The sequence below is a fragment of the Somniosus microcephalus genome, chromosome 12, assembly GCF_052327205.1.
Source record: "Somniosus microcephalus isolate GS21.2 chromosome 12, FLI_Smic_1.0, whole genome shotgun sequence".
NCBI classification, from domain to species: Eukaryota; Metazoa; Chordata; class Chondrichthyes; order Squaliformes; family Somniosidae; genus Somniosus; species Somniosus microcephalus.
Genome location: NC_140998.1, coordinates 104,490,093 through 104,509,656, shown reverse-complemented (window position 1 = coordinate 104,509,656; position 19,564 = coordinate 104,490,093). Strand labels below are relative to the sequence as shown.

At 43.8% G+C, this 19,564-nt stretch overlaps 1 protein-coding gene across 3 annotated transcripts in view; it reads right to left on the bottom strand.

Moving 5' to 3' along the window:
* snx6 (sorting nexin 6) overlaps nucleotides 1-18,086 on the bottom strand; it is a 57,683-nt gene extending 39,597 nt beyond the window's left edge. The window contains exons 1-3 of one of the 3 annotated variants that reach the window (XM_086003372.1): nucleotides 18,029-18,086; nucleotides 17,845-17,892; nucleotides 3,064-3,168 (exon numbers count right to left, since the gene is read on the bottom strand). In XM_086003372.1, coding sequence (XP_085859498.1) covers nucleotides 3,064-3,168; nucleotides 17,845-17,892; nucleotides 18,029-18,034 — 159 coding nt within the window. In that variant the 5' untranslated portion in view covers nucleotides 18,035-18,086. Of the gene's footprint in view, nucleotides 1-3,063; nucleotides 3,169-17,844; nucleotides 17,896-18,028 lie in introns of all 3 variants that reach the window. The other 2 variants (XM_086003373.1, XM_086003371.1) reach the window with 2 other exon arrangements.
* Between the last annotated feature and the right edge of the window lie 1,478 nt (nucleotides 18,087-19,564).

The following is a 19,564-nucleotide window of genomic DNA, read 5'->3' as shown; positions in this document are numbered from 1 at the left end:
GTGGCAGATGGAGTATAATGTAGGGAAATGTGAGGTTATTCACTTTGGTAGGAAGAATAGAAAAACAGAATATTTTTTAAATGGTGAGAAACTTTTAAATGTTGGTGCTTAGAGAGATTTGGGTGTCCTCGTGCAAGAAACACAGAAAGCTAGCATGCAGGTACAGCAGGCAATAAGGAAGGCAAATGGCATGTTGGCCTTTATTGCAAGGGGGTTGGAGTATAACAGTAAGGAAGTCTTGCTACAATTGTACAGGGCCTTGGTGAGACCACACCTGGAGTACTGTGCACAGTTTTGGTCACCTTATCTAAGCAAGGATATACTTGCCTTGGAGGCAGTGCAACGAAGGTTCACTAGATTGATTCCTGGGATGAGAGGTTGTGTAGAATGGGCCTATACTCTCTGGAGTTTAGAAGAATGAGAGGTGATCTCATTGAAATATACAGGATTCTGAAGGGGATTGACAAGGTAGATGCGGAGAGGTTGTTTCCTCTGGCTGGAGTGTCTAGAACTAGGGGGCATAGTCTCAGAATAAGGGGTAGGCCATTTAATTTCTTCACTGAGGGTTGTGAATCTTTGGAATTTTCTGCCCCAGAGGGTTGTGGATGCTGAGTCTTTGAGTATATTCAAGGCTGAGATAGATAGATTTTTCGAATCTAGGGGAATCAAGGGATATGAGGATCGGGTGGGAAAGTGGAGTTGAGGTCGATGATCAGCCATGATCTTATTGAATGGCGGAACAAGCTCGTGGGGCCGTACGGCCTACTCCTGCTCCTATTTCTTATTGCAACCAGATGAGGTAGAAATCTAGGCTTTCGGTCAAAAAAATGCTGAGGTCATGCACCATGAGGTAGCAGCCAAAGCAAACAGCCAGAAAAGCTGATGGAGTTGACGCCAGAGGCACAAGGCAAGAGCCAAAAAGGATGGCTTCAATTTTGCCAGCACTGAGTGGGAAGTTACATGATGAGAAGGAACTCATCGAAGAACAGATGTTTGACAGACAGTGGGATAGTACAAGTGTAGTGTCAAAAAGGCAATTATCGGGTTACATACAAAAGCTGCTTCCAATGAATGATGTTGGCAAGGGGTAATATGTAGATTGTAAATAGGGAGGGAGCAAGTACTGAATCCTGGGGCACACCTCAAGTGGATATGCAGGTATGGGAGGAGAAACCATTAGAAGAAATGTGGTAACTGCACCAAGATAGATGGAATGCCACTGAAGTGGACCATATGAGAGGGGGGTGTTGGAGGAGAATGGACAGAACACTAGTGTTTATAGCAGGTAAGAGGTTGAAGGTTAGGAGGAATGGTGAGCCACAACTGCAGTCACACAAGATATTGTTGATGACTTTGACCTGGGTAGTTTCGGTACTGTGGGATGATCAGAAACCAGATTAAAGGGATTCAAACAGGGATGGCAAATAGTAGTTGGGCAACAATGAAACATTCAGGGTCCTCGACAAGAACGGGAGATTAGAGATCGAAAGGTACTCTAAGGACAAAGGTGTTGAGGGCAAGTTTTTTTTTAAAGTAAGGATAGTCTAGCCCCGAAGAAAAATCCAAAGTGATTTACAAAAATTATTTTCGGTTTGTGCAATTAGTTTCAACACAACACAAATAGTAAATTAAATGAATCACATTAAGCAACAGCCTCCAATGTATTTCAAGCTGAAATGCCAATCCTTTGTTGAAATAAAACACTGGACACTATATTAACATGTCCCTAAATGTTAACAAACAGTGCCACTAAAACAAAATCTTTGAAAATGATTTGCTTACCAGAAGCTCTGTGCTTAAGCCTCTATTCCTACCTTGCGTCTAGTAATTAACCATTTAAGCTACGTAAAATACCTTTTATATAAATTATTATAGCATGATTTTTTTTTTAATTTATTCGTTCATTCATGGAATGTGGGCGTCGCTGGCAAGGCCTGCATTTATTGCCCATCCCTAGTTGCCCTTATATACTGCAGATCACAAAACTGGACAAAATTTGCAGTTCAAAATTTTCATCTTAAGTTTAAAATGGTAATGAATTTCAATGTGAATTAATTTTTCCTAATTACACACAAACTGTCAACAAATTTGATTTAGAGGCTTTAAAATTTGTAGAACGTACAAACTGTTGCCTTAACTAACAAACTTAACCATTCCTAACACATGAAGTAGTAAGCAAAAAGTAATTGAGAACATACAAATTGGATTTTAGATAATGGAAAAGACAAGAAACTATGGAATAACATTTTGTAGCTTCCACAATAATTGCAATTATAAACTTCTACAGAACAGTCACCTCCAGTTTATAGGAACTATACTATAATGAAGATTAGCTTAAAGTAACCACATCTGTTTCAATTTGGAATATAATCAAGCCCCAAATTCTAGGATTTTTTCCAACAGTGCCTGATATTTCAATATAGACGTACAATTAGTGAAGTATAATCCTGTGTTGGTACACTGATACACTATACCAGAGTACAGCACACTGTTGCATCCATGTTCCCACAAGCGAGTTCCCAATCTTTATCAGCACTGCCAGTGTAGGCTCTCTGGAGGGTCTACAACCAGAGATCAAGTTTGACACTTATTATTAATCAATTATCATTTCCATAGATTTTATGAGCCTCGTCACTTGTAATTAAGCAAAGATGCCAAGCAATAGAAACATAGCAAGTGTGCTTTAAAAACTTTGATATTTTAATAAGGCTGTAACATCCAGAATATAGTCCTTCAATCTATAATTGTATGGGCTCACTTCAAAAAAGATTTGTGCACAGCAAGTCAGTCACTCATTAAAAAAAAAATCCTTGAAATTTGTGGCAGGCCCTGAAAAATTCAGGCAAGAAATTCAAACACCTGTAGATTTTCATTTAGCAGAAGCTGAATAAGACTACATTGCTACAATACTTACAGTAATTAGCTGCAGATAACAATGAAAGCTACATGCAAAACCTTGTTGCACAAATTTTAGCATGATATTTCACTGTTTACCACACATTAGAGAAAAGTACAGGTCATTTAAAGTGCTCAGTTTTCATCTTAAATTTTAAATCCCTTTACCTTTGTGTGAACTGTAAATTTTACTTTATCTCTTTCACTAAGAGCATCAGAAATGTCAACCTGAAGAGTGGCATCTGTTTGGAGATCAACATTGACTGGTCTCGGCTGAAATGGGAAAAATAATTGAAAAATAAGCCTCAAAATGTACAACAAAGTAACAACATTTTTCATCAAAAAATAAAGTTGAATATGAAGCTTAATGTAGAAAAATGTGAATTATACATTTTGGTAGTAAGAATGGGGAAAGAAAACAAATCTTAAATAAATAGTAATACAGGAAACTTTGGTTTATCCGGAGGTTAACTGTCCGGAATGCTCGATACATAGATACATAGAGATAGGAACAGGAGTAGGCCATTCGGCCCTTCGAGCCTGCTCCGCCATTCAATGAGATCATGGCTGATCTTCGTCTGAGATCATAGCTGATCTTACCAGTTCAGTACCCCGTCCCCGCCTTTTCTCCGTAACCCTTAATCCCCTTAGCCTTCAGAAATATATCCAATTCTCTCTTGAAAATATTTATTGAATTAGCCTTCACAGCCCTCTGTGGCAGGGAATTCCACAGGCTCACCACTCTGAGTGAAGAAATTCTTCCTCATCTCTGTTTTAAATGATTTGCCCGCTATTTTTAGACTGTGGCCCCTGGTTCTGTGCTCCCCGGCCATTGGAAACATTCTCTCTGAATTCAGCCTGTCCAGGCCTGCCATAATTTTATATGTTTCGATGAGATCCCCTCTCAATCTTCTAAACTCCAGTGAGTACAAGCCCAAACTATTTAATCTCTCTTCGTAGGTCATTCCCGCCATTCCAGGTATCAGCCTGGTGAATCGCCGTTGCACTCTTTCCATGGCAAGAACATCCTTCCGCAGATGGGGCGACCAAAACTGTACACAATACTCCAGATGCGGTCTCACCAGCACCTTGTACAGCTGTAGTAAGGTATCCCTATTCCTATACTCGAACCCCCTTGATATGAAGGCCAACATACCATTTGCCTTCTTAATCGCCTGTTGCACCTGCATGCTCTCCTTCAGTGACTGGTGCACAAGAACACCCAGGTCCCTCTGCACTTCCCCATCTCCCAATCTATTGCCATTTAGATAATAATCTACCCTCCTGTTTTTACCCCCAAAGTGGATAACCTCGCATTTATCCACATTATAGTGCATCTGCCACGTATCCGCCCATTCCCCCAACCTGTCCAAATCGCACTGTAGCCTCCTGACATCCTCATCAGAGCCCACCCCTCCTCCTAGTTTAGTGTCGTCAGCGAATTTGGAAATATTGCATCCAATTCCCTGATCCAGATCATTTATATATATTGTGAACAGCTGGGGTCCCAGGACAGATCCTTGCGGCACCCCGCTGGTCACTGCCTGCCACTCCGAAAACGAGCCGTTTATTCCAACTCTCTGTTTTCTATCCGCCAGCCAGTTCTCTATCCACGTTAATACTTTGCCCCCAATCCCATGAGCCTTAATTTTGCATGATAATCTTTTGTGTGGAACCTTATCGAAGGCTTTCTGGAAGTCAAGGTACACCACATCCACTGGCTCTCCCCCATCTATTTTACCAGTTACTTCCTCAAAAAATTCCAGCAGATTAGTCAAACACGATTTACCCTTTGTAAATCCATGTTGACTCTGTCCGATCCTTTCCCCATTTGTCAAGTGCTCCGCTATTTTATCCTTAATAATGGACTCTAGCATTTTGCCCACAACCGATGTAAGGCTTACTGGTCTATAATTCCCTGCTTTCTCTCTACCCCCCTTTTTAAATATTGGGGTAACATTAGCTACCCTCCAATCCACGGGTACTGTTCCCGAGTCAATGGAGTTCCGGAAGATGATCCTTAGAGCATCTGCTATCTCCAGGGCCACCTCCTTAAGTACCCTAGGATGTAGTTTATCAGGCCCCGGGGATTTGTCGGCAAAATTCAGGAGTCGGTTCAGTAAGTTTTTTATCTTTTCGTTGCTTTTTTTTTTCCACCAGTCAGGCTCTGCAAGGTCTAGCTAAAGCTGTTGCTTAGCTACAGAGACGCTTGCAAGCTACAGCCGACTGTTTAGAAACTGGGTTTGTTGCCAGATACGGAGCTCAAAAGCTCCGTATGTTTTAACATTAGCACTGGTTTGTCCGGCAGTTTTGATGGGACAGCAACAGCTCGGTCCCGTCGGTGCCGGATATCACAAAGTTTCCTGTATTTTAATGGGAGTAAAGGAGCTTGGTGTGCAGGTACACAGGTCATTAAAAGGTGGCAGCACAATTATATTAAAAGCACAACTGGAATTCTTGCTTTTGTATCTAGTGCCATAGAATACTAAAGCAAGTAGGTGATGTTGAACTTATACAAGACTTAATTAGTTGGGAGTATTGTGTATGGTTTTGGGTTCCCCCATTACAAGATATTAAAGCAATGTAAAATGTGCAGCATAGATTCACTAGGAAATTACCAGAGGTGAGATGTTATAATTATGAAGACATTTGCAAAGTTGGGGCTTTTTCACTGGAGTGGAGATGGTTAAGGGGTGACCTAATAGAGATCTTCAAGGTGGTGAAGGGCAATCATAAGATAGTGATGGATCATTTCCACTAATTGGCAAAACAGTAACAAGGCAGCACAAATTTCTGATAATCACCAAAAGAATTGAAGGGTCAGTTAGAAAAAGAATCTTTACACAGATGGTGGTTAGAATGTGGAATTCCCTGCCTCAAACTATTGTTGAAGCAGGGTCCATAAATTCATAGAGGAGAATTAGGTAGCCGCTTAAACAAAACAGAAAAATATTAAAGAGTATGGTGAGTGAGGAGAGCAAAATTAGACTAGGTGCCCCATGTGGGGAAAACAATGACACAGACTTGATGGGTCTGTGATTCTACTCATGCTTGAAGAATGTGAAGATTTATATGAAGGTTGGCTCAGAAAATCTAACACTAAGTCCAACTGCAAACACAAATGGATATAAAGTCAATGTTTCATTATTACATTGAAAATCTGCAAACAATACCTTCTTTATACTCTGAAATACCATTTTCTTTCTACCAAACTCAAACTAATATTGCAAGCTTTAATAAAAATGGTATTCATAGCTTAACTGGCACAAAATAGGACTTCCATATTAATCAAAATTTCTTGCTGCAACATTTTATCCTTAAGGTGAATGCATATATGTTTTATAATCTGCCATTAGCTTTTAAACTAAGATAAATCTGAGCATTAGCCCAACAAACAGAAAAGATTTAAGATTTTGCGGAAACCAAAATATTCACAATTGGACAAATGAAGAGAAATAACCCAATAAACCAAATGTCATCAGTACTTTTTAAAATCCAAATATATTCTCAAGATGGCGATTTATCCACCAACAAAATTTAGACTTACCAATAAATCAAGTGTGCAATACTGATTGAAGACAAATGCATTGTGATGTAAGAAAAAGGAGGCTTACCATCAAGTAACTTTAAAGTAAGCTTTAAGTAACTTATAAACACACTATATACAAGAGAGGTCTTTACCATGCCTCTGGTAGAAGCCTCTTACAATACTGAACAGACCAGTATTTATACCAGTCCAACAGGAAGTGACACATGACAGGAAGTGAGGTATGTACACAGTTCATAGTTCACAGTTCACAGGAAGTGATTATTTTTATCACATTCTTCCCTCCTGCAGGTTTAGGAGGCTGTGGTCTACCTTTTGGTCCGCAGCCGCCGAACAAGGAAGACTCGCACCCGTTTGGATTCCCGTCGTAGAGGGTCGCTGGTCCGCTTACATGCGGTTGGCCATTGGCCAGAGTCCGTGTGGCCTGGATTGCCCTGTGAAGGGTCGGGGAGATCATGGCTTCGAGTACGAGCCCCAATAGGTTCAAAGTCAGACTGCCTCTGTTCAGAGGGAGGTGCAGAGCTGGTCTGTGGCAGACCAGTACTTTCATGCGTGGTACTGGGAGGGTCGCAACCTTGAGCACGGGGTTCTACCGGCACCAAGCTAGTTGGTGTCCGATCAGGATCCTGGAGAGGGGTACCCGATAGGTCCCAAGAGTTTCCTGGTGAAATGCCATCACCCGATGTCCCACTAGGTCCTGGTGGGCAGGGAGCCAGATCCCGTAATGATACGGTAGATTCTCGGCCGTCGGAATATCGTATGTTTGCATAGGTGGGGTTGGCATCGGTTAGTTCGACCTCGTCTACAAGAGGGTCATTTTTAGACGTCCGAACGTATCTTCGGAGTAATACAGGTCCAGGAGTAGTTAGCCATGACGGGAGTGATGTCCCATGAGATGAGCGACGCTGGAATCCAAAGAACCGCTCATGAGGTGTAGTATTTGTGGCTGTAGAAAGCAGGGACCGTATAGAGTGCAATGCATCCGGAAGCACTGTTTCCCATTGCTGGTCTGGTAGGCCCCGAGATCTTAAAGCGAGACGTACGGAATTCCAGATGATACCGTTATACCTCTCTACCTGCCCATTTCCGATGGGATGGTATGGTGTTGTTTTGCTTGTAGCAATTCCCCGTTCTGAGAGGTAGTCCTTGAGTTCCCTCGACATAAAGGATGGACCCCGATCTGAGTGAATATAAGCCGGCATGCCACAGAGAGAAAATACCTGCTCAAGGCAGCAGATTACTGTGGACGCCAGCATATTGGAGCAGGGGAAGGCAAATGGAAAACGTGAATATTCGTCGATCATGGCGAGCAAATATGTGTTCCGAGTTGAAGAGGGCACTGGGCCCTTAAAATCGATGCTAAGTCGTTGCATCGGTTGGGTTGCATGTATGAGTATACCATCTGAGGGGCAGAAGAACTGAGGTTTTAATTCCGCACAAAGCCGGCATTCTGAGCATATTTTCTTTACATCTCCAGTGGAAAAAGGGAGATTCCGTGATCGTACGAAATGTAGCATGCGCGTAACGCCAGGATGGCACAAACCATTGTGGACATCCATGAGGGTGGAGGATGACATAGTGGAGCAGAATGCCCATGTGAGGGTGTCCGGGGCCACATTCTCCTTGCCAGGCCGATAGAGAATGGTATAACCAAAAGAGGCCAGTTCCATCCTCCAAAGTTGTATTTTATTATTCTTAATTTTGGTTCGTTTTCGATTATCGAGCATGAAGGCGACTGATCGTTGGTCCGTGATCAATGTAAAGTGCTGGCGAGCTAGAAAATGGTTCCACTTCCGTACTGCCTCTATGATGGCTGTGGCTTCTTTCTCAACCGGAGGATAATGTAGCTCGGCACCTTGTAAGGTCCTGGACATAAATGCTACAGGACGACCTTCCTGATTCAGAGTAGCCGAGATCGCCACCTCCGAGGCATCACATTCAACCACGAAAGGGAGATTCTCATCAATGGAGTGAAGAGCCGCTTTCTCCAACTGTTTTTTGAGAAGGTTAAAGGCTGCAACAGCCGCTGTTCCCAGTGGAAATGATCTAGCATGCAGCAAGGGTTGGATTTTGTCCGAAAAATGAGGAATCCATTTAGCGTAGTATGCAAACAGACCGAGAGCCCGACGTAAAGAAGCCGGATTCTTAGGTGACGGGAGCTCTTGGAGCGGGCGAAGTCTTTCTGGGTCTGGCTTAATGATACCATTGCCTACGCAGTAGCCAAGGATGTTGATGGTCGGTTGCGACTCAACAGATTTGGATTCATTCAGGGTCAAATTACGGCGATGGAGGGCATCCCGAAATTTTTGGAGGTTGGAGTCGTGTTCCTGTTGATCGTGACCTGCAATGGTAATGTTATCAAGATAGGGAAAAGTGTCCCTTAGGTTTTCCTGCTTAACCAGGCCATCCATTGCCCGTTGAAAGACAGCCACTCCATTAGTAACCCCGAATGGGAGGCGACGAAATTGGTACAGCCGTCCATTAGCCTCAAAGGCTGTGTACTGCTTATCTGAGACCTTCAAGGGTAACTGATGATAGGCACTTTTTAAATCGTAAGTTGAGAACACTTTGTATTCGGCCAGTTTATTAACCATATCATCAATGCGTGGCAATGGGTAGGCGTCCAAGTCGGTATATTGATTGATGGTTTGCGAATAATCGATGCATAGTCGCTGTTTGTGAGGTTTTAGAGGGTTCTTGACAATGACGACTTGAGCCCGCCAGGGCGACGAACATGGTTCAATGATATCCTCTGCTAGAAGTCGAGAGATTTCAGCCGCAATAAAAGATTGGTCTTCCTGATTAAAGCGCCGCGATTTCGTTATTATCGGTTGGCATTGAGGCGGAATACTGGCAAATAATGAGGGTTCATCAAGTGAAGCTGCTGATAATGCACAAAATGGTAATTTAGACGGTATATTAGAAATAGTAAGTCCGGGTTTGGATCCACCAAACTCAATGGTGAGTTTCTTATGCTGTTTTTGGAAGTCCAGTCCTAAGAGGAGATCACTACATAAGTCCTTGAGCACCGAAAGTCGGGTGGAGGGATACATACGACCATGAAGTGTCATATCAACAACACAAAAGCCGGAGATTCTGGTATTAAGTGATGACTGGGCCATCGCAATTGCCTGGTCCGATGGGAAGACATGTAGTTTCAATTTCGCAACAATCTGTTCCTTAATGAAACTATCAGTACTTCCTGAGTCAATTAAGGCATCTAAGGTATGCCCTTTAATTGAAATTTTTGTGGCAGCATGAGACAGGTTCTGTGGGCAAGCAGCTGTAATTGGTGTCGTTGCACAGAGAGTGGCTAAAACTCTCGGTGTGCTTCTTCGGGAGAGAGCTCGAGAGGAAGCTTGATAGGTCCTAGCTGGAGCATCTTGATAGGCCCTAATTGGGGCAGTTCGGTAGGCCTTAGCTGGATTGGCCCTCGTAGAGGCCCTTGATAGGCAAACTTTAGCAAAGTGTCCTTTTTTCCCGCAATAACTGCAGATTGCATTGCGAGCAGGGCAGGTTTTCCTAGGGTGAAAAGCATCTCCACAAAAGAAGCATTCCTTCCTAGATTGCCAAGAGGCTGCTAAAGTGGGGTCGTCCTCCTCTTCTTCATCAGAATTATCAGAATTAGATTCCCCCATGATAGGGTTCACCTGAGACCGCTTGAATTGTCTGGTTGCAGCTACAGCAGCAGATCGAGATCTGGGCAGCTGATAGAGGTCTGCATTTCTCTTTGCCAAATCCAGTGAACAAGCTAGGTCAAAAGCTTTTTGTAGCTCAAGTGTTTTACTTTCTAGTAGACGCTGGCGTATAAATGGAGAGGCAATCCCGCAGATGAAAGCATCACGAATCATTTCTTGGCGGTACAGCTCAGCTGAGGCTGCCTGAAAGTTACAATCTACGCTGAGCCTGCGAAGTTCTTGCAGGAATTCGTCAATTGATTCCCCTGGCCCTTGTCGGGCTGTGGCCAGTAGATGTCTAGCATAGACCTCATTTGGGGTCTTGGCATACAGTTTCTTAAGTGCCCGAATCACCTCATCGTAATTATCCCATTCATCAACATATTCGAACACTTTTGGGGTCACATAATTGATAAGTATCTTCAATCTAGCAGGAGCATCCGCTTCACATTCATCCAGAAAATTCTCAAAAGTACGGTACCAATGCTTCCATACCCTGCCAGCTGCTGGTGCATTCGGGTCCAAGTCCAGACGAATAGGTCTAAGGATTTTCTCCATGATGGGTGGTTCCCTGGATCCTTAATTCCGAGTTTGTCCGAAGGTCTAGTATTCGTGAGTGTAAATACTAAGTTACTTAAATTGATGTAAGAAAAAGGAGGCTTACCATCAAGTAACTTTAAAGTAAGCTTTAAGTAACTTATAAACACACTATATACAAGAGAGGTCTTTACCATGCCTCTGGTAGAAGCCTCTTACAATACTGAACAGACCAGTATTTATACCAGTCCAACAGGAAGTGACACATGACAGGAAGTGAGGTATGTACACAGTTCATAGTTCACAGGAAGTGATGACATAACTTCCCGGAAGTTATTATTTTTATCACACATTGTACAGGAAACTTTGTGCTATCCGGAGGTGAGCTATCCGGCAATCTGGAGCCACTGGCAAAAATCAGCAACCGTTTTTAATTCTTTTTGTTTGTTTTTTTTTTTGCTTTGTTTGAACAGTCAAGCTGTGCAAAGTCTGTAGCTATAGCAACAGCTTCAGCTACAGAGCTTTAGGGCCACACCCGAGTGTTTAGAAGCTGTTGCTAAGCAACAGTGTTTGTTGTCTCCGTATCTCTCAACATGGCGCACGGTGGCATAGTGGTTAGCACTGTTGCCTCACAGCGCCAGGGACCCGGGTTCGAATCCGGCCTCGGGCGACTGTCTGTGTGGAGTTTGCACATTCTCCCCGTGTTTGCGTGGGTTTCCTCCGGGTGCTCCGGTTTCCTCCCACAGTCCAAAGATGTGCGGGTTAGGTTGATTGGCTATGATAAAAAATTGACCCTTAGTGTTAGGGGGATTAAATACGTGGGGTTACGGGGATAGGGTGGGATATGTGTTGGTGTAGGGGTTACGGGGATCGGGTGGGATAAGTGTCGGTGCAGGCTCGATGGGCCGAAATGGCCTCTATCTGCACTGTGGGGTTTCTGTGATTCTGTGATTAACTCTGGAGAGTACGGCACTTTTTAGGCAACGGCAGCAGCTCGGTCCCATGGGTGCCGGATAGCACAGTTTCCTGTACTTGGATTCCTTTCAAAATAGACAATCCTTTCTGCAAGTTTTAATGCTCATTATAAAAAGGCAATGGTCCTACATTAAATAAATTTGGCCAATTGCAATCCAGTTCCTAGTGAACATAGTTGAGATTGCGCAACTATGCAAGCTTGCGTAGCTAATGCATGATCATGTTCAATTAAACCATGTTGCAGTGATGTGGACCTAACAACAATGTAGTAAAACATCCCAATGCGCTTCACAGGAGTATTATCAGGCAAAATTTGAGACCGGGCCACACATTATGACTGGTGAACAAAAGCTTGATGAAAGAGGTAGGTTTTAAGGAGCACTTTAAAAGGAAGGGAGGTAGAGAGACAGAAAAGTTTAGGGAGGGATTTTCAGAGCTTAGGGCCTAAGAAGGTGAAGGCACAGCCGCCAATGGCGATGCAAAGGAAATCGCAGATGCACAAGAGGCCAGAATTTGAGGAGCGCAGAGATCTTGGAGGGTTGTAGGGCTGGAGGAGGTTACAGGGGTAGGGAGGGTTGTATGACTGGAGGAGGTTACAGAGGTAGGGAGGGTTGTAGGGCTGGAGGAGGTTACAGAGGTAGGGAGGGTTGTAGGGCTGGAGGAGGTTACAGAGATCTTGGAGGGTTGTAGGACTGGAGGAGGTTACAGAGGTAGGGAGGGTTGTAGGACCGCAGGAGGTTACAGAGGTAGGGAGGGTTGTAGGGCTGAAGGAGGTTACAGAGCTAGGGAGGGATTTGAACACAAGGATGAGAATTTCAAAATCGAGGCATTGCTGGACTGGGAGCCAATGTAGGTCAGCAAGCACAGGCTCTTTTCCAATTTATGACCAATAAATGTGTTCAAACAAGTCTGTATTTAAAAAACTGCAGTAATCAATTCACCAACACAGCTATGATAGTAAACTCAAATGCACTGGCAACACCAACTGCACTTCACACAATACCACTAACTAGAACAAACTGATACATACATATCGCTTCCGTGTAAAGCCTCGGAACTAGACAAAGCTAATTCACAGACTATACATTCTTCCCTACTTTTATTCATGAAATTAGAGAAACAATTAAAATGTCAGTTGTTTAAAAAATACCAATCCAAGTTTATTACAATTCAGTTAAAGAAAAATCATCCATTTTAGAAAATAAAGATTCTAATTTTATGAGAATACAATAAGTACTTTTTGTTGAAATGCAACAAGCATTTAGACCACACTGAAAAATAAACAATTTCTTCCAAAATCTCCCTCTTGTATGCTCTTAAAATACTCTTTTTGGAAAAATAGTCTGATAGGCTAACTAAACCGCCATGATAAAAGTGTTCTATCTCAAAGCTCACCTTAAGAAAAATTCATCAAACCTTACCTATCTTGCCTTGATACAACTCGAAGCTAGACAGTAACATTTTACATAATCAAGATCAAAACCAAACACAATACCTCTGTATTCATTCAGATATTGAAAGTTTATTTAAAGATTAGCATAGAAGCAAGCAATTACGTCATGTTGAACATCTTATCGAGACTCACTTCTGTCATCCACACACAATTGTCAAATGCACAGGAGACCATTATCTACAAACCACTATTTTTTTTAAATCAATTGTTCCATTGCATAGGCAACGCATCCCATCATATATGAATTAAATACAATCAAACTGGTCACCAAAATCAGTGACGAAAGAACAGTGCACAATCTGGAGTGTGTTACAACGCAGTAACAAATCAAGATACACAAAAATAAAATACAGCTGAGCAAGGCCATTGGGCCCATCGAGGTCATCCTTCTATAGAAACCTACTGTCCCTCCATCACATGATCAAACTGTCTTTTGAATTATTAGAGTTTTGCCTTCACTACTCTAGAATGTTCCAGGTATTAATCGCTCTTTGTACAAAGTGCCTCCTGAATCAACTTTTTTTTTTCTTTACCAGTTTACACCTATGTTCCCCTTGTCCTACAGTTGAGGTTTAGCTTGAAATAATGCCTAAATTAACCATTTTTAATCCACTTCAATATCCAAGTGTCCCACCCAACATTTATCCCTCAACGAATACTACCAAAACAGATTATCTCGTCATTTATTTGTGGAACCTTGCTGTGCGCAAATTGGCTGCACTGTTTCCCTACATTACAACAGCGACTATACTTCAAAAGTACTTTGTTGGCTGTGATGAGCTGTGCGACATCCTGGAGCTTGTGAAAGGCTCTATATAAATGCAAGTACTTTCTTTCAATAAGGTCCCAAATCTTTCAATTCCTTTCAAGGCTGAAGAGTCCAAGCTTTTCTAACTTTACCTCATAACACAGTCCTGACACTAGGAATCAGACTTGTGGCTCTTCTCTGTACTGCTTCCAGGGCTTGGTATTTCCCTAAAGCTTCAGTGACTGGAACCAAACGTACTACTCAAAGTTAGAGCTTAACCAGAGCACGAAACAGGAATGATGCCCTCAGGCTTATGCTCCACACCAATTTAGCAATATAACCAAACATTGTTTGCTCTGTTGATTCCTACTTTGCAATACTGGACATATGTTGAGTCTATCACTCTCTGATCTCCTTCAGCCTCTCTTTTGGCCAGTTCAACACAATTCATTCAATCTTGTGGTAAAATATGGAATTTCTGTAGTTTATTCGATATGGCTTTGAAATGGTTCAGAGCTAAAATTCAAGCTGTCCCATTACCAAACTGCAAAATGAAGGTCAGGAGACAAGTCGCCTAAAAGACCAGGTCAGGTTGATTGAACTGGAAATTAGTCAGGATGCATGGGCTTTGTTCCAGATGCAAATTGAATTGTACATGGTTGAGACACTAACAGTCACTCAAAATACAGGTAACACCACCTCATTAGCATTCTGCAGAATAATTTCTACTATTGTGTTCTACTAGTGGCCCTAGAAATAGTAGATGCATTGCTGATCATCTTCCAACATTCGATGGAATCTGGAACAGTACCCATGGATTGGAGGGTAGCTAATGTTACCTCACTATTCAAAAAAGGTGGTAGAGAGAAAATGGGGAATTACATCGGTAGTGGGGAAAATGCTAGAGTCTATTATAAAAGATGTAATAGCAGAGCACTTGGAAAACAGTAACAGGATCGGACAAAGTCAACATGGATTTACAAAAGGTAAATCGTGCTTGACTAATCTACTGGAATTTTGAGGATGTAACCAGTAAAATAGATAAGAGAGAACCAGTGCATGTGGTGTGTTTGGACTTTCAGAAGGCTTGAGATAAGGTCCCACATAAGAGATTAGCGTGTAAAGTTAAGGCACATGGGATTGGGGGCAAGGTATTGACTTGGATAGAAAACTGGTTGGCAGATAGAAAGCAAAGAGTTGGAATAAACGGGTCTTTTTCTGAGTGGCAGGCAGTGACTATTGGGGTACCGCAGGGATCGGCCCTTGGACCCCAGCTATTCACAATATATATTAATGATCTAGACAAGGGAACTAAATGTAATATCTCCAAATTTGCAGATGACACAAAGCTGGGTGGGCGTGTGCGCTGTGAGGAGGATGCCGAGAAACTACAGGATGATTTGGACAGGTTGGGTGACTGGACAGAAGCATGGCAGATGCAATATAACGTGGATAAATGTGAGGTTATCCACTTTGGTGGCAAAAACAGGAAGGCAGATTATTATCTGAATGGCAACAGATTGGGAGAAGGGGAAGTGCAACAGTCGCTGAAGGTAAGCATGCAGGTGCAGCAGGTGGTTAAGGCGGCAAATGGTATGTTGGCTTTCGTAGCGAGAGGGTTTGAGTACAGGAACAAGGATGTCTTGCTGCAGTTGTACAGGGCCTTGGTGAGACCACATCTTGAGTATTGTGTGCAGTTTGGGTCGCCTTATCTGAGGAAGGATATTCTTGCCATGGAAGGAGTTCAGCGAAGATTCACCAGGCTGATACCTGGGATGACGTATGAGGAGAGGTTGGGACGATTAGGCTTATACTCACTGGAGTTTAGAAGAATGAGTGGGGATCTCATTGAAACTTATAAAATTCTGGCAGGACTGGACAGACTAGATGCAAGGAGGATGTGCCCGATGGTCGGGGAGTCCAGAACCAGGGGTCACAGTCTAAGGATAAGGGGTAGGCCTTTTAGGACAGAAATGAAGAGGAATTTCTTCACCCAGAGAGTGGTGAACCTGTGGAATTCTCTACCACAGAAGGCAGTAGAGGCCAATTCATTAAATATATTCAAGAAGGAGTTGGATATATTTCTTAAGGCTAAAGGGATCAAGGGGTATGGGGAGAAAGCAGGGACCAGGTACTGAACTTGGATGATCAGCCATGATCGCATTGAATGGCGGAGCAGGCTCGAGGGGCTGAATGGCCTACTCCTGCTCCTATCTTCTATGTTTCTATGTAATCATGTTCGATTGACAGCTCTAACTTCAGAAACCTTTGGATTGAAAAAGTACCGAGGAGTTCTCAGTCTTATGTTCTTCGATCTCCTGCCAGAACTGAAGACATAGAAGCAGGAGTAGGTCATTTGGCCCTTCGAGCCTGCTCCGCCATTCAATAAGATCATGGCTGATGTTTAACCTCAACTACACGCCCGATCCCCATATCCCTTGATTCCCCTAGAGTCCAAAACTCTATCTCAGCCTTGAATATACTCAAGACTCAGCATCTACAGCCCTTTAGGGTAGAGAATTCCAAAGATTCACAACCCTCTGATTGAAGAAATTCATCCTCACCTCAGTCTTAAATGGCCTACCCCTTATCCGGAGACTATGCCCCCTAGTTCTAGACTCTCCAGCCAGGGGAAACAACTTCTCAGCATCTACCCCATCGATGCCCCTCAGAATCTTATATGTTTCAATATCACCTCTCATTCTTCTAAACTCCAGAGAGTATAGGCCCAATCTACTCAATATATAATTAGGAAACGGATATCCACATCATCCACAAACAATGCATCTGGAAAGTAACCAGATTCTAAGCAATATGTTCTGGAAAGGGTATTTTGACACTTGTGGAGGGGATTCTAATTTTGTTTTTAAATATTGTGTTGAGTCAGTACCTTGTAGTATTATCTGACCTGCAAATAAACTTGTATGCATTGATCGGTCATATGACAAACACTGGCATACTGAATAACAAGATCACCAGCAACAAAATTTAGGCACTTCAATTCAAAAATTCAAAATATGCTAGATCTGATTCAACATATAAAGTATGTTTGCATATCTATTTACATATTTAGGGAGGTACAAAAAGTCACAACTTTGAGGGATTTCATTCAGACTTTCAACTGCACGACACCCTTGCAACATGTTATTCCTGCACACGATTTTGCAAACTTTATTTAGCATTATTACTTCTATGTACATAGTGCAATCTCTGAAATATACCACAAAATTATTCAGCTAACTTCTCACGCTGAAATAAATCAAGGGGAGGGGGAAAAGAGAAAACAAGACACAGTAATAATGTTAAGATCGTAGAGAGAATAACTCATGGCAGCGTCAGTAACTTGATAGAAGTAAATTTGGCCAAAAAATGGACTCCGTGATGCTCCAGATATTGCACCATCGTGTAGATAGGAGAGCAAAGAGTTCTCCAGTTTATTCTGTACATTCACATTTGAGTTCGTTTGAAACTCAACTGGGAGTAGAAATGGAACTGGAGAGATCTCAGTCACTGAGACCCTGATCTCTGTCCCCCCTCCCCCCAAAATGTAGAAGCTTCCCGAGGGTAGTAATACAACTTACAAATAGAACTTTATAAAACTGCAATTTTTTGCAGTCTGTTCCTAAACTAGGATATACAAGGAACTGACGTTAATTCACTTCTAGGATATTTTTTGCAGCTAAATTTCTTAAAGCGGACTTAATAACTGAAAGCCTGAAACAACACTAACAAATAACGGATTAAATGCATGTTAAAATGCTGCTGTTGTGAGCCTGTATAGAACTATGCAACAAAAAGAGGAAACACAAGAGGTATTATAGAAACATATCTGACATTCAACAGCGTTTTAATGGAAATAATTTGCCAACAGACACAATCAGCAGGGGAGGAACTGCATCTACCAAGGGGACAGTTATGAAGCTAAAGGGCTGAACATGCTTTATTTCCCCATTAAGGCCCAAAGGAGGGCCCGAGACTGGAGACCCAGAAAAAGAGAAAGGCAAAAACTTACTCCTCTGTCCTCTTCAGACAGGAAGTCGGGGCCGTCGTCCAACCCTTCCTGCTGATTGAACAGAAAAAAAACATTGTCACTGCACACATAAATACGCGTGTTCGCGGCCGACAAGGCGGTCGATAAGAAAAAAAGTGACACGGACAGTAAAAGACTGTAATGGGACAGAATTAAGGACACCCACCATCATGGCTGCGCAGCAGAGGAGCCGGAATCACGTGATTCCGCAGGGAAGCCCGTGACGCAACAAACGGGGGAGGCGCCTCCGCGAGCAGCTCCTGTCAGTGGGTGCAGGGGGCGTGACATCACAATCAGCTGCTCTCACCCACTGGGTGCAGGGGGCGTGACATCACAATCAGCTGCTCTCACCCACTGGGTGCAGGGGTGTGACATCACAATCAGCTGCTCTCACCCACTGGGTGCAGGGGTGTGACATCACAATCAGCTGCGCCCACCCACTGGGTGCAGGGGGTGTGACACTTCAGTCAGCTCTTCTCACCCACTGGGTGCAGGGGGTGTGACACTTCAGTCAGCTCCTCTCACCCACTGGGTGCAGGGGGTGTGACATCACAATCAGCTCCTCTCACCCACTGGGTGCAGGATTTGTGACATCCCAGTCAGCTGATCTCACCCACTGGGTGCAGGTTTTTTTTAATTTGTTTATGGGATCCCCAACCAGTTGCTCTCACCCACTGGGTACAGGGGACGTGACACCCCAGTCAGCTGATCTCACCCACTGGGTGCAGGGTGTGTAACACCCAATCAGCTGCTCTCACCTACTGGGTGCAGAGGGTGTGACGCCCAAGTCAGCTTTTCTCACCCAATGGATGCAGGGAGTGTATGACATGTCAGTCTGCTGCTCTCACCCACAGAATGCAAGGGGTGTGACACCCCAGACAAATGCAGCGGGTGTGATACCACAGTCAGCTGCTCCCACCCACTGGGTGCAGGGGGTGTGACATCACAGTCAGCTCCTCTCACCCACTGGGTGCAAAGGATTTGACACCCAATCAGCTGCTTTCACCCACTGGGTGCAGGGGGTGTGACATCCCAGTCAGCTGCTCTCACCCGCTGGGTGACGGAATTGTGACACCCCAGTCAACTGCTCTCACCCACTGGATGCACGGGATTTAACACCCAGTGAACTGCTCAGTCCCACTCGGTGCAGAGGGTGTGACACCCCAGTCAGCTTCTCTCACCCACTGGGTGCAGGGGTGTGATACCCTGTCAGCTGCTTTCACCCACAGGCTTCAGAGGGTGTCACACTCCACTCAGCAGCTTTCACCCACTGGGTGCAGGGTGTGTGACACCCTCGTCAGCTGCTCTCACAGGGCATGTGTGGAACCCCAGTCTGCTCTCACCCACTTGGTGCAGGGGGCTGTGACAACCCATTCAGCTGCTCTCACTCACTGGGTGCAGTGGCCGCAAAATTCGGCTCCTTTGTGCCTGCCGTTAGCGCCTCCGAGGGGTGCTAACGGGGCGCAAAGGACTTATTGCCCGGGCGGGGGCAACCCCAAGAAATTTGGCAGGGCGCTACTGAGGCACTCGCTGATAGTGCCATACCCCAGCCAATAGCGCGCCGGGCCTCTACACCACCAGCGTTGATGTCATCGCTGTGCGCCGCGATCCCTTAGTGCCCCGCCACTCCCCCTTATCGCCCTGTGGCAGAAATTCAGCTGCATCCCGCAAGGCTACCGCAGGTGGTGTCAACACCAGCCTC